The sequence below is a fragment of the Ammodytes marinus genome (assembly GCF_949987685.1).
Source record: "Ammodytes marinus genome assembly, chromosome: 1".
Classification (NCBI taxonomy): domain Eukaryota; kingdom Metazoa; phylum Chordata; class Actinopteri; order Uranoscopiformes; family Ammodytidae; genus Ammodytes; species Ammodytes marinus.
Window position 1 is genome coordinate 7,533,103 of NC_137230.1, and position 14,585 is coordinate 7,547,687.

A 14,585-nucleotide genomic window follows, 5' to 3' on the forward strand; every position below is an offset into this window, starting at 1 on the left:
TCCTGACAAGTTATCGCAAGACTAATAAAGGACGACTAACAAACTGTGATTTCTCCCGTACAGGTCTCCTCCCCACACCCCCCCTCCCTCCACCACTCGGAATAACGCCAAATGGATGCTGCGCGGAGCGCCTCGACCCCTTACCAACTGCGATGGACGCATGCCAAGCCATGCCAGTGACCTTTATCGCGCCATGAATGCAAGCTCCGACGCTCAGAGAGGACACAAGTAACCTTTTCTTGTTATCTAAGAAGGGGACCGCTGATCTGAAGAGAGAGAGGAAGAGAGAGAGAGAGAGAGAGAGAGAGAGAGAGAGAGAGGAGTTGAGTTTGTTAAACAAAACAGACCAAACACATACAAACTTAAAAAAAAAACACACTCAAACGGACAGGATGCCAAAGCGCAAAGCAAAGGAGATGCTGGTGGATGTGTGGATGACGTCCCTGTTGCTGGTGTGGATTACTTATGTTCCCTGCGTGTCCATGACTCCCATCATGGGCCAGTCAAAAAGTACACAAACTACTTCTACTGCTAGTGGTGGGTCGGATGCAGCAGCAGCAGTGGCGGCTGTGGCGGTGGCGAGCGGCGGTCTTGGCGAAGGACAAAGATTACTGAGCCGCGCCAAGAGAGGATGGGTTTGGAATCAAATGTTTGTGCTGGAGGAATTCTCTGGACCCGATCCAATTCTGGTCGGCAGGGTGAGTGTGTGCGCCAGTCGATTGTCAGCGTTACATTAAGCTCGCTTATCATGTGGAAACATTAATTTGCCCATTTGAATGCTCCCTCCTTTTTTTTTCTCCCATGAACGGGTGGGGGTGGTGGGAGGGTTTTGGTTGTCAAGGGGGAAAGCAGAGATATGGGGGGGGGGGGGGGGGGGGGGCAATCACAAAAATGATTGTGTGAAATGATTTAACTCCTACATCAAATAAGGCTGGGAACAGTTTGTTTGGCTTTGTTGGATGTCCTTGAAAGCCGAGTGTCTGCGTAGCAGTCACACTGATTGTCATGTCACTTTTAGTATTTTTTTTCATTTTTATTTTGTTTTACCCAGTTACTAGCTTCCATTCAAATTACAGTTCTATGACAGTTCTATTTTTTCTTCTTTTTTTCATTGAACTGCCCTTTGTCACCCGCATTAATGTCTGTCCTATGAAGGCACAATTTGAAGGAGTTGTTGCAGAGCATGGATAAAAGTGCGCTATTTTAGTCTTAGTGCCTAGTTTGTCCCATTGCACCTTTGTAATGAACAGAGCTGCGGGCTAATCCTGCGGCTAAGGGGCCACCTGCTCCCTGGCCTGTGTGGAAGTGTCAGGCAGGTTTCAGGGGAGGGAGAGAGAGAGAGAGAGAGAGAGAGAGAGAGAGAGAGAGAGAGAGAGAGAGAGAGAGAGAGAGAGAGAGAGAGAGAGAGAGAGAGAGAAAGATTCTGGCTCCAGCCCGGCCAAAGCAGCTTGTTCACAGCTCATTGCAGGGACTCACCTGGGGAGAGTCAGCCTGGCAGCAACCACGCTCTCTTCCCTCCCCTAGAATATACTACTGTATAACCCAGCCACTCTGGCAATAGGCAGGAATGCAGGGCCATCCAGCGTAATATTTGATCTTGTTCGGTAATAGCTTTTGCACACAGTGTTTCATGTCGAATATTTGATAATTGGCGGGTATGCGTTTCTTGTTCATGACACATTGCCCGTTGCAGTGCAGTGAATTTTTATGTTTTCACTCCGTCAGTGGTGGCAGCTGACAGCAATATAAGCAGGCAAAAGCCGGATACATTTTTGTTGCACAAGAAAAAAAAGAAAAAAAAAAGTCACTTGTGTTCCAAGCAAATGCTTTTTATAATTTCACTCCTTCTTTTTCTGGCACTTCTATCCTGGGCATGGTGACATGCTTTTTTTGTTGCATCAATTAAACATTTGCCACCGGGCGGGAGTTGCACCTGTGTTTTTCTAAATACCATACGAAAACACAAAAATGCTGTTAAGTGAGGCATTAATTTTTCAAACGAGTCAATTAAGGCAGCCTCTGCTGGATTCCACAATGGTAGCTGATGAGAACACTGAAACAAAACAAACACTCACTCAGCGCAGAAGCCGGGGTGACCATATGTGAGCTCGACATACAAAAGGTTAGGTCTCAGCTGGGAGATGTTGGCCTTCAAAGATCTGACATATTACCTGACTAACTCGTTCATTTTGATATCTAACTTAAAATGTATTTTTAAACTAGAACAGAAGGTTAACAAAAGGCCAAACAAGTATAAGAAAACATTTAATCATATCAAACGAGAGTTGCGATTCATACTTCCGAGCTTGCAAACAGCCTTATTGAAAATACCTCGATGAGTGCCTCTGCCCCTCAAATGTTCTACAGATTTTTTGAGTATTGGTGACACACCATTGGTTTGTGTTTTACGGTCATGGTCTTTCTCTCAAGGCCCCTTTTGACACTTTGTAACAAAAAGCTGTCTTTGGGATACTTTAGTCATCATAGGTATGTGAGCATTTTCCTGTTGAAGGACATGCGAGGATGGGGCTCTAGGTAGGGGGGGGGGGGGCACAGCAAGGCGATGATGATGGGTTGCGTTCACAGCAAGGTTAAGTGCTCATGAGTATGCCTGGCAGAGCTAAGATAAGTCCTATGTTAAACTGAGATGGCACTGTATTGGTTTAAGACTATAAATCTCTCTCTCTCTCTCTCTTTCCTTCTCACTGGTACTGGTCTCTCCCTTTTTCTTCTCCCTTTCTCTGTGTTTCTCATGCTTAATTAAAAAATGAATCAAATGGGGATGGAGGTGTGATGCAGATGGGTCCTTCAGCCCTCTGTGTATTTCTGCACAATTTCCTCCACTGCATGAGGCCGCCTCTGTCCTGTTATTATAAGGCCTATTATCAATGTTAGTCTAGGCCAGGATTGGACTATTTTCATCCAACAGTTTTGCATAACGCATTGACTTTAAAGTCATATTGCGTAACTTCTGTTTCCCCCATGAGAAATTCTTAATAATTACAACAACAATGTCGGCGCATCTACATGAGGTGAGCCTTCGGTGATCACACATGAATTGTATACCTTCTGCTGAACGCTGAGGTTTTTTCTAAGCAGTAGAATCAACAACTGAAACATTTCTTGTGGGCGCTTCTTGGGGTTTTTCAGAGCCCCTGCGCCAGTGTCGGGGGGCGACACCAGTTTGTAAACGCTGCCATACTGAAAAATACATAAAGAGGTATGTAGAGCTAATAGGCTTAACAAACTATGGGTCAACTCTTTGGCGAACATGTTACCAACATTCGTTAATACGAAAAATGTACTCACTACAGCTTTAATCATACATGCATGCATACCCAACTTTGTGCGACCGGCTTCCCGCCCTCAACTACACCAACAACCGGAGTGAGAGATAGTGTTAGGCGGAGGGACAGAGGGAGAGATTGTACCATCGATTTTTACACGTAATGTCATTCACTGTGTTCTCTTTCAGCTAGAGACTATTAGCATAAACACAGGAAAGCGAGAGGGGGATGAGGGTTGGGAGGAGGCGGAGGTGTAGAGGAGTGAGAAGGACGGCCACCACAAGGCGTGACAAGCACCCCTTCTCTTTTGCTGTTCTTCTCCAGTTTGTCGTTTTTTCTCGACATTGGGATTCAGTGAGCAGCGGTGGTGTGTTTTTCTTTCATCAGCCCCCCCCTCCCTCCTCTCCCCCCCAATGTCAGTCTAGTTGACATTGTCGGGGGAGACAGGCATGCAGTATACCTGTTAAAGTCAAGCACGGGAGACAGCAGCTGTGAAAGCTTGTTGCTCGGCTGTAGCCTTAAAAAAAATACATGAAAAACACAGCGTTGGAAAATGATTTTAAGCATTACTCACATTTTAAAATGTTGTATATAAGGTTGTTGTTATATATCAATGAAGACCGGATCCAAACGCTTCTTCATTCAAAGCTATTTCAATTATTCAAACGTACAAAGAGGGCAACTCATTTACACCAGTAGATTAAAGGCAAGACATTTGCTTCAGAACAAAAAAAAAGACAAACAGTGAACAAATTGCTATGTGTACACCCTGGACAAATACCAATGTGTTTCCCCTTTGTAGTGCCAGGAAAGATTCATGACAGTTGGTACAATCTAACAGCCTCAGAAGAAGTAACTTTTTCCTGGACTCCTCTACTTAGCCTGCAGTCATTTAGCATAACAGGGAGCGGTGAGGATTGATAATGATGGATTCCAGTGTGGGCGAATTGAAGTGCAGATCTGGTCAATTGACTGATCTTCCTCATCCCTCATTGTCCAAAGCCTTTTATCCGCCTCAGCATTGTATTGTATGTGCTTTTTTTTTTTTGCTACAAAGAGAATTGATAATCATCCATTAATATTTATCAATTCGGGATGAACGGCAAGATTGCGAGGACTGACAAGCGATACAGAAAGAAAAAAGGGCTTTGATTATCGATTCAGCAAAAGGAAACGGATCAGTAGAATAAGAAGAAAAAAATCTCTTTGTGTGTCTGTGTGTGTCTATGTGTTTCTATGTGTCTCTATGTGTGTCTATGTGTGTGCATGTTCTGGGGGAAAAATAAAACACGCTTCATTCTTCCAAACAAGCTGTTTGACAGGAATCCCAACAGGAGAAAAAGGCTAGAGTCAGTGGTATCTGATTGCTGGTGTAATGTAGATCCGCAGGGTGTTTTGCTAGAAGCAGAGGTTATATACTGTAATATATAGCTAATGTGCTGCTGCCAGGCTCCCCCGATATGGAAGAGCCTTTTTTTAGTACCTTCTACTGTCTGAAATGATCCAATCCTTCTTTCTTGTTTTCCCCTTTAAGGGATACATTCAGGTGATAAGAGATCACAGCTTAGATTCATTGCTTCAGTTCCTCGGTGCCCATAGTTAGTATTTATTTATCTACTGAAAAAGTCATGTTTTTTCTATGATATATATATATATATATATATATATATATATATATATATATATATATACCACCTTGGTTAAGACCGGAGTAAACCATGTTTAGTTGGGAATCTTTTTTTTTTCTCCGAAATTCAATTCAGACCTTTTAGTTGCTTTCTGCACTTTGGTACTGCCAGTACTAGATGTGGGACATCAGTCTATAAATACTGATGCAAGCTACTTCTTGCCAGACTGTATTGCCTCTTGTCTGTCCCCCACCTCCACCTCCACCTCCCCTCCCCTCTCTCTCTCTCTCTCTCTCTCTCTCTCTCTCTCTCTCTTTGATGGGGTGATTATAGAGCGAGTGACTCCTGAGCCCACGTAAGCTTGCCTCCAGGGCCGATGGGGTGTGGTACGATGACATTGTTAAAATGTCTCCAAGTGTTGGGCTTTGGTGGTGCACGGAGGTGAGGCAAAGCTAAAATGAGATTGAGTCCTGTATGCAGCTCCCGTAGCAGCCTGAGACGTCCAGGCCCCACTGTGGCTGCTTTACCACAGATCAAAGGTGCACTATGCAGCTTGAGTTTGTTTACTTTCAAATATGTAATTCTTAGTATTGAATAGTTATTTTTTCATACATTAAAAACAGAATTATTTTGTGGCACATGGAAACAAATTTAGGACTATAATATACTTGTAAACCAAAGTGTGGGCCCTGCTGCTGTAAACACACACAGTTACATAGTGCACCTTTTAAGATGTGGATGTGGCCTCTGATAAGCAGGGATGCTACATTTTAATCTGCATTTACTCTAGCTCTAACCAAAAAGATATCTGGCTCTGCCTGTGATGGATGGATGAGGAGTGGGAGTAAAGGCGAATATTAGCCCAATTATTGCCAGTGATTGATGGCAAATTTGACACGTAAATTATAAGCATTGGCTGGGGAGATAATAAATTCTCTTCCAAATTAGACACTGGTTCCGGTGCCATGGTGGGTGGCTTGAATAAAAAAAAGAAAAAAAAAGAAGCTGTCACTAAATCCAGGAAAAGAAAAACTCCACATCGATGTTTGTTGGACTTTCATTTGCGTTTCCGTTTGGATATTCTCACACCCACACCAGCCAGCTCCTGGACTACACAGCTCTGTAATCTCTCTTCAAGGCAGCAGCGCCACACAGCTCAGTGCGTATTGAGCTGCAGTATCTAGCAGCAGCTCCTCTGTGTCTCTCACAGCCCTTTCAGATCTCCGTTCCCATACTCTTGCGTAATTTGGAAACAAACATGCTCAAACATCCCTCGGTCTTATATCCGCTTCTAGCTACTTTTCACTGCTCTGTTATACCACACACTCCTCTCCTCTCTCCTTTCCCCCTGAAGCAAAGCTCACCTGTATAGTATATATCACCCATGCCTAGCAGGGCCATTATATCAATGGGCCATGGTCACAGTCTTTCCAATCTCTCCCCGGGTCTGTCCCCCCTCCAGGTCTGTAATAAAACACTAGGCCCAGCGGTGGCTCTGATAGAGCTGTGGGATCACATTAGTGCAGCCCTGGAAGAGCTTGACAGGTTGTCTATGGCTTTTTGTGTTGTCGTCCTGGTTCCCATTAACAAGCTGTGTGTGTCTTTGTGGGTGTGTGTGTGTGTGTGTGGGTGGGTGGGTGTGTATGTGTGATGTTGTGGGGACATCGTATTGTTCACACAGTGATATTGTGGGGACATGCCATGCTTTTGGGGACAAAATTGAAGTCCCCATAATGTAAACACTGTTGTTTTAGGGTTAAGACTTGCTTTATGGTAAGGGAATACTTACTGTAGGTTTAGGGTAAGGGTTAGGCAAGCAGTGGTTATGGTTAGGGCAAGTCTCCAGGAAATAAATGTAACACTGTAATGTCCTCAGAAGTCATGAAAACATGGCTGTGTGTGTGTGTGTGTGTGTGTGTGTGTGTGTGTGTGTGCGTGTGTGCGTGTGTGTGTGTGTGTGTGTGTGGTACTACTGTAGAAAGTCCATTCAGAGAGTGTTATAAAACCAAAATGATATGAGAGGAACACACAGGTTTTGGATGGGAGTATATTTAGCCATGAGGGTTATGTGTGTGGTAACGGTAAATACAGGGTTGTTTCATAAAGCTTTATAGCCGGTGGTGTATCTTTGCAAACATTTGCTTGGGGTTTTCAGCGCCAGTCATATCAGTGAAAAATATTTCTCTCTAAACGGCTCTATCTGTGTGTTGAGCACGAAATTGCAGTCTGAAATCTGGACGTATTTCAAAATAGTTTACGGGTGACCTCATCCTATCCTCACTGGCGTTATTACCTTTCCGAGAAACGTATCCTCATCGGCTTGGCGTCTTAAATGTTGTTGCCAAGTAAATTTGTTTTTGCCAGCCTGCCAGTAATCATTTAATAGAAGCACTCTAGAGTAGGTGCGAATTTGACCGTTGGCAAATGTGTCTGTCATTTTAAATGTCACTTATTTCTCTTTCCCTATTCGTATGTCTTCACTAAACACACCCACACGAGTAAACACACTGCAGCTTGCGATGTCCTGTCGCTTCCTCTCCAATGTACAGAGTGACCGCTGTGTAATCTATCACACCCTGTATTTTTCTGTGTGTGTGTGTGTGTGTGTGTGTGTGTGTGTGTGTGTGTGTCTTTCCGTCGGGGAGCTGGAATGATGTCTCCGTTCAGGGTCTAGTAAGGAGGAACATGACGCGTTCCCCGCCCATGATCCCTGAAAAGCTCTCTTGTGTACATGCATCAGCTGCAATTATAATTTAATAGGAAGGCACATCCATCCACGCAGGCTTCAGAGTCCCTGAGCAAAATAACAAGCTTGCTGCTATCACTCACATCTGTGGCTCGGCGTGATTAAATCCATGTTGTACAGTGAGTAGCTCACGCGGGGGCCACTTTTCCTGAGCTCCAAAACATCAGTTGCTAATTCGTATGAAACGGAGCCCTTTATGGTTTCACCTTGGACGGCGTCGCTTGCGTTTTGTTTGTCAGTCAGCAAGCGTGTCAAACTCCTTCCAGTGGAAAAATCCAGACAAGCCCCCCCCCCCCACCTCCCCTCGCTTCTCATTAAGTCCAACTTTCTCCCTCCCTTTTAACTACTTTCCTTCCCCTCTGCTCTCCTCTCATCTCCCTCTGCCTCCCTCCCTCACACTCTCTCTGGCTCACCGCGCTTGGCCTGGGATGGCTGTGCGGAGGTGGAGCGCTTAGCAAGGGCTAAATAATCTGGCGCTCTGCCCTGAACTTTGCTCTAACTAATTTATAGGAATTAAATTGGTGTACTAAATGCTTGGCACAAGAGCTGCTCTGGCTTAATTAGTAAGGTGCTTTATTTATTACATTTTGGTTTGTTTGGAAAATATTATTTTTCTCAAATCATTAAGCAATGCATTTGAAATTCACAGGCTTAAGCTTCTTGTTTTTGTCATCTTGTGTTGCCATTTAAACTACTGTTCACTTCTGAGTCCAAATAGCCATGTGTGATAATATTTCAAAACAGATGACGACAGAGGACTACATTAAAGCTATAGTGTGTAACTTTTTTATACAAATAAATGTTGCTTACATTCAAGCCATAGCCACACAATTCGCTCTGTATTTCTCAGTATGGAAGCGTTTACAAACTGGTTTCGCCACCTGACACTAGTGCAGGAGCTCAAAAAGCTGCCAGAATGTTTTAGTTGTAGATTTTACTGCTAAGACAAAAACGGTTGCACAGCAGAAAATACGAAACCCATGTGCGATCACCGAAGGCTTACTTCATGTAGATGCGCTGACAGTGTTATTTTAATTACTCAGAATTCCTCATGGGGGGAGGGGGGGTTGGCCACATAAGTTACGTATCATAGCTTTAAACCTCTTTCTACTTTGCTGCCATTTAAATGATTGTTGATATCCTAGTCCAAACAGCCGCCCGTGTGTTGTATAATCATATTACAAACAGACAACAACAGATGACTAAATTAAGTCAACACTAAAGAGCCTGATGTTGGACATTCTGCTTACTTATGAATCTGGACCAGTGTGTTCCAGTCAAAACACACACACAGCCAGGCATCAGTAGCACTTAATGAGTTTACAATTATTCAAATCAGATTATTCAAATCAAAAGATTATGATTAGCTGAAACCTGCTAATTGGCCCTCGCCTCTGACATAGTATCTGTGGGCATAAGCCACAGCAGCAGCAGAAGCAGCAGCTATAAAGATTGCCTGCTCCCAGTGCCAGTGTGCTCTTGTGGGCTTGATGTTTTGGCTCAGTCCCCCCTAGGCAGCTTCTCTCTCCTATGGATAGAGCCCAGCTAGCTGTACTGTATGTGAAATGCTGCAAGCGGCATGCAGGCGGCTTATCCCTGTGCCTCTGCTCCCATACACGTCCCATCAGCCAAACTGGGACTGCCGAGAGTAATCTTGTTAAGAATGGATGTTGTTATTGTTGCGACTGGATGTGCATTTTTGGGCTTCACGGTTTAGCTGGGAGCAAGCACACGTGGGCTGGAGCATGCAGAGACAATGGGTGAAGGGAGTTTTGGATTGGGGGGGGGGGGGAGGGGGTGTAGGGGAGGGGGGTGGCTGGATGGCTGGGGGGGAGTGCCTATTTCTGGCACTTAAAAAGATGACAGTCCTCAAATCTCTTCCGCTGCCTCCTCCTCACTCCCCCCTCCTCCTCTGTCCTTCCCTACACTGCAGAACATTCAAAATCGTACCCAGTGTATTGGTCTAATTTCTAATCAAAATATTTCATGACACTTACAAGACAAGCAACGTTTTAGTGAGATATACAGACTTGTATGTTCAAAAAGCCTGTATTGGAAATGAGGATTGCAAGGCGGGCTTACTTAACAAAACATTGTCCTACTACTAGTAACAGTTGCTCAAAAGGACTATGTCTAGCTTACTTCGAGATATGTATTATTTGAATGCAAACATATCACTGAATGATCGTTTTTCAAATGGGTGATTATCTTAAATCTAAAAAGGTGCCACTAACGTATTACTTGAAACAAGTTAAATTAGGGTTGAAATGAAGAATGCTGCTTTTTAGCATTACATGCTTACAATGATAACACTTCATGAGAGAATATGCCTGACATGAGTTTTACCAGCTTATATCAGGACTTATCCTATCTCAAAAGGCTTAAATATTTCATCTTATTTCAAGAAATCTTACCAAATGAATTGTCAGTTGTTCCATTGGCAGACTTTTTTAAAACGTATAACAAGTGAAACACACCTTGTATTGCCTTTCTGTGTATTATTATTTTTGTAGAGCCATCTTTTGCAGCGTAGCTCCTCTCACCGTTCTCACACAAAATAATAACACCAACGCGGCCTCAGTAAACAGTGGATGTGACATTTACTTGAAGATCGGTGTCTTCACCTATAACAGGTATTAAAGACCATGATTATCATCACTGCTGAGTGGAAGGCAGAGGGGGTTGCTAACCTCAATCACTGAGTTGACACTGAAATCACACACAACACCCACACCCACACACATACACACACACACACACACACACACACACACACACACACACACACACACACACACACACACACACACACACACACACACACACACACACACACACACACACACACACACACACACACACACACACACACATACATACAAACACCAGAATAATCAATGGTTCCTTCCATTGCTCTCTTCACTCATTCTCTCTCAATGCAACCACTCAAAACTCTGGTATCTGGGTGCCAACAGACTTCGGCTTTGACCTTTCTCTCACATGAATTATTTGGGTTTAATGATCCCTTCTGCAGAAAGAACTAAAAAGATAGCTGAAATAATAGCCAAGGGAGGAGAAGGTGGTGGGAACATATTGTAAAAGGGCAGCACACACACACACACACACACACACACACACACACACACACACACAAGCGCACTCACACACCCCATACTTCATTCTCCAACCTTACTTACTACCTGAGAAGGACACCTGTATCCCTTTAATAACGACTCTTTCCTTGATTTTGTTTCTCCAAGGGGCACACCATGCCTCTAGCTTCTTATAAATGAACTGACTTCCAGAGAGAAAATACCCTGGATGTCACAAGCAGGTGGCGATGATAGAACACGGGGCTCTTTGTGTGTCTGAACATGACACTGTGGATTCTTTCCCCCTTTCTCCGATGTTTGATTAATTCTTTCTTTTTTTTGTAAGTCAGATCACAAAGGGTTGGTGGTGGTGGTGGTGGTAGGGGGGGGGTACATGCATGAAAAATTCAAAACGTTATAATATAAAATCCAGATGAATCATGAATGCTTAATGGGAATCATGGGCAAAGAGTGCAGCATGTTGAAATTGTTCTCAAAGAATCCCTGGTGCATGTGAGATGCGTTGTGTGTGCACAGCGAGGGACCAGGCAAGTCAAGGCAACTCTCTCTCTCTCTCTCTCTCTCTCTCTCTCTGTCTCTCTGTCTCTCTCTCTCTCTCTCTCTCTCTCTCTCTCTCTCTCTCTCTCTCTCTCTCTCTGGCCATGACAGGAGGTGTTGAGGGACACTAAACAGAGGACGTCAGAAGACATGTGAAAAGCTTTTAGGGCGTGGAGGCCCGTCTGTTATCCAAGTCTGGCTAATTGCATTTACCCTAGCGGCCTAGCCTGTTGTTGTGTTTGTAGATTGGACCAAGCACTGACGGTCTGTCTGATGAAATATTAACAAATCTTTGCCCAAACCCGGCCTTCTCTCTATTGTGTTTTAATGAAAGGCACCAGTTCCGAGGAATACTGGTGCTATTATGAATAATAGAACATCCAATTACTGGGACATTATCTCGGATGAGTTTTATGAAAGGCTGGACTGGTGTTATGTTGGAGACGCGTGTGAACATTTAGTTGAGTTACGTGTTTGAATGTACTGCTGTAGGGTGTTGTTCAGACGCTTCCTCATGACTTGGTAACGTTAGAAAGCATTAAGCTATGTCAAGTTTTTATTTATTTATTAATGAAATTAAATGAGTTAGAAATAACTTATCAGTTTCCAAAAGAAAAAAATGCCCTGTCTTGCATGTATTTTTTAGAGCCACCTTGTGGGTTGAAAGCCCAACTGCAAAAGTAGCGTTCCTCCTCGTGCACCGGTGTTTTGTGCCCCCAACAAAGCCTTCAAGGCAGCGCTGGGTAAGGTTAGGGTTAGGGTTAGGGATAAAGTCAAGGGATAGGGCCTGCAGCGCTGCCTTGAAGGCTGCGCTGGGAGCACACAAAAAACATCGAACTCCCACACCTTACTTAACTCAGCAATGAGAAGTACTTCAATGCTGGATGTGTGTGCACGATAGCACTGTTGCAAATCATATTTTTATGTTTTAATGTTATAAAATGCTTTTTTTCACCCAGTGGTCAACATACATATCTTCAGTAAACACCACTCACCTGTTCTCTGAAAGTTACAGATATTCCTGTGAAGGAATGCTGATTTAATCCCCAAGCAGCACTTTAATGTTGAGTTAATTCAAGTTGGCTAGCCACGTATCCTCCATGCAGCCTTTCGATCATGTTGATATAATATTACTTAACCTAGGCTAATTACTACCATAGTATTACTGGCCTTTACTAAGCCATTTTCCTTTCCACTTAGTAATTTACGCTATTAATTAGTATTTTTGCTGCTTTTTATTACACAGCCTGTCGCGATAAGAAATTACAAACATACCCTACCCTGCAGATATCCACTGCAGAACTAAAATGTTTTTGTGAAAGGGAAAATAAACTATGATGAAACTGCGGCTATTTTGCATATTTTTCAGTTTTGTTAAAGACCATACAATCATTTCTGTACACATTTGAGAAAAAAAGCCCCCAAGCTCCATGCTTCTGTGGCAGAAATTGACTGATATTTCAGAGCTACTACTAACTGAAGAACATCATCCTTTCGGTAACACTTTATAATAACTATCCTTTGTAACTCGTTAATAGATCATTAGTAAACTCTTAATTAATGATTATTAATGATTTGTTAAGTGTTTGTTAACAGTTTGTTAAGGATTTATAACAATGGTAGATAGTTAATAGCTTAACTGATCACGTCACGTTCAAGTCCATGGCATGCACAGTGTGTATTGAGTTTATTTAAAAATATTTGAAAATGGGGCTGCCCTCAGTTGCCCATGCACTGTGTATAGTCTATAGCCTATTTCAGCCTCGTCGGTATCTCGGATTACCTCCCAGATGAACTGATTCAATTATTAAGCTATTAACTATCTACCATTGTTATAAATCCTTAACAAACTGCTAACAAATACTTAACAAATCATTAATAATCATTAATTAAGAGTTTACTAATGATCTATTAACGAGTTACAACGGATAGTTATTATAAAGTGTTACCATACTTTCTTGTGTTTATCCACCTTAACAACAAACCTTGGGTTTTCGGTTATGGTTAAAGCCTTCTGTCCCTTTATAAGATAGAAATAATTGAGATCTCCTGTTCAGAGTTAGGGTATAAGGGGGCTGGCACCTATCCCAGCATGCACTGGGCAAGCGGCGGGGTACACCCTCACAGGCTGCCATGCTATTGCAAAGCTCACACACATTGTCACTCAAATTCACACCTAACATGTACAGTAAGTAATCATTTTTCACCGGTTAACCTTGCGTGTCTGTGGGAATACACTGGAGCAGACACAGGGAAAACAAGTCTTTAATGCCTTTATAAATGTATGTTTTTTTGGGGGGCGCATGTTTATGGCAATTGGCCTATGCCTTAAAAGTAAACACTGCTGAATCCTGGATTTGTTATTCTCTTGTCCTATTAGCAATGCCTTTATGAGCAATTCATTGGACTGAAAAATCCAAGAATTCTAAATTCTCTGTGGGTTCCTGGCAGTGAAAAGAAGAAGTGTAAAGAAACATTGAATTTCACAATAAAAAAAGGAGGATCTGTGTTTTGGTGGGAAACCCCCATTGGAGTCTCATGAGATGACTCTCCTCGCCTCCAAGAAGAGGAACACACACTGCCAAATGGCACAGTGCCCTTTTATGATACGTTCTGTGCTTTCTGTGCTTCATCTGCGGCACCGCGCTGCATCGCTGCCGTGCTGTTAGCTGATGAAGACGAGTAGCTGGAGCATGTGGCGAGGCAGCAATATTTCAATGCTCCCACAGATCTCTGAATGGCCTCGTCAATGGTTGAAAATTACCCGGGACAACCCCACTTTCCAAAACCATCTCAGCCTCCATCTGGATAGAATGGAGTCAAACACAGGCCCTCGTATGCCTCCATCTCAATCTCCGTGCAGCACTGAGCACTGTTTACAGAAAGGCGGGCGCCCGAGCTTGAATCACCACTTGCCAAGATGTGGCGTGTTTATCAGTGTCTCTCTCTCTCTCTCTCTCTCTCTCTCTCTCTCTCTATCTCTCTCTCTCTCTGTGCACACAGTAGCACACACAGGCATATAAACACAGATTCACATGCAAACACAAACACACATTGTCTATGTGTCTCATTGAGTGGCCAGATAAGGAAACACGACATTATCTCTTTGGTCCGCCTGTGTACCTGTGCATACACACACACACACACACACACACACACACACACACACACACACACACACACACACACACACACACACACACACACACACACACACACACACACACACACACACACACACACACACACACACACACACACACACACACACACA

At 43.4% G+C, this 14,585-nt stretch overlaps 1 protein-coding gene across 1 annotated transcript in view; it reads left to right on the forward strand.

Annotated features, from left to right (window-relative positions):
• Positions 1 to 392: 392 nt before the first annotated feature.
• The window catches only part of cdh8 (cadherin 8), a gene marked incomplete at both ends in the record, with an annotated part of 97,448 nt that continues 83,255 nt past the window's right edge, over positions 393 to 14,585 (forward strand). The window contains one exon of the mRNA XM_080039226.1: positions 393 to 698. Coding sequence (XP_079895352.1) covers positions 393 to 698 — 306 coding nt within the window. The remainder of the gene's footprint in view (positions 699 to 14,585) is intronic.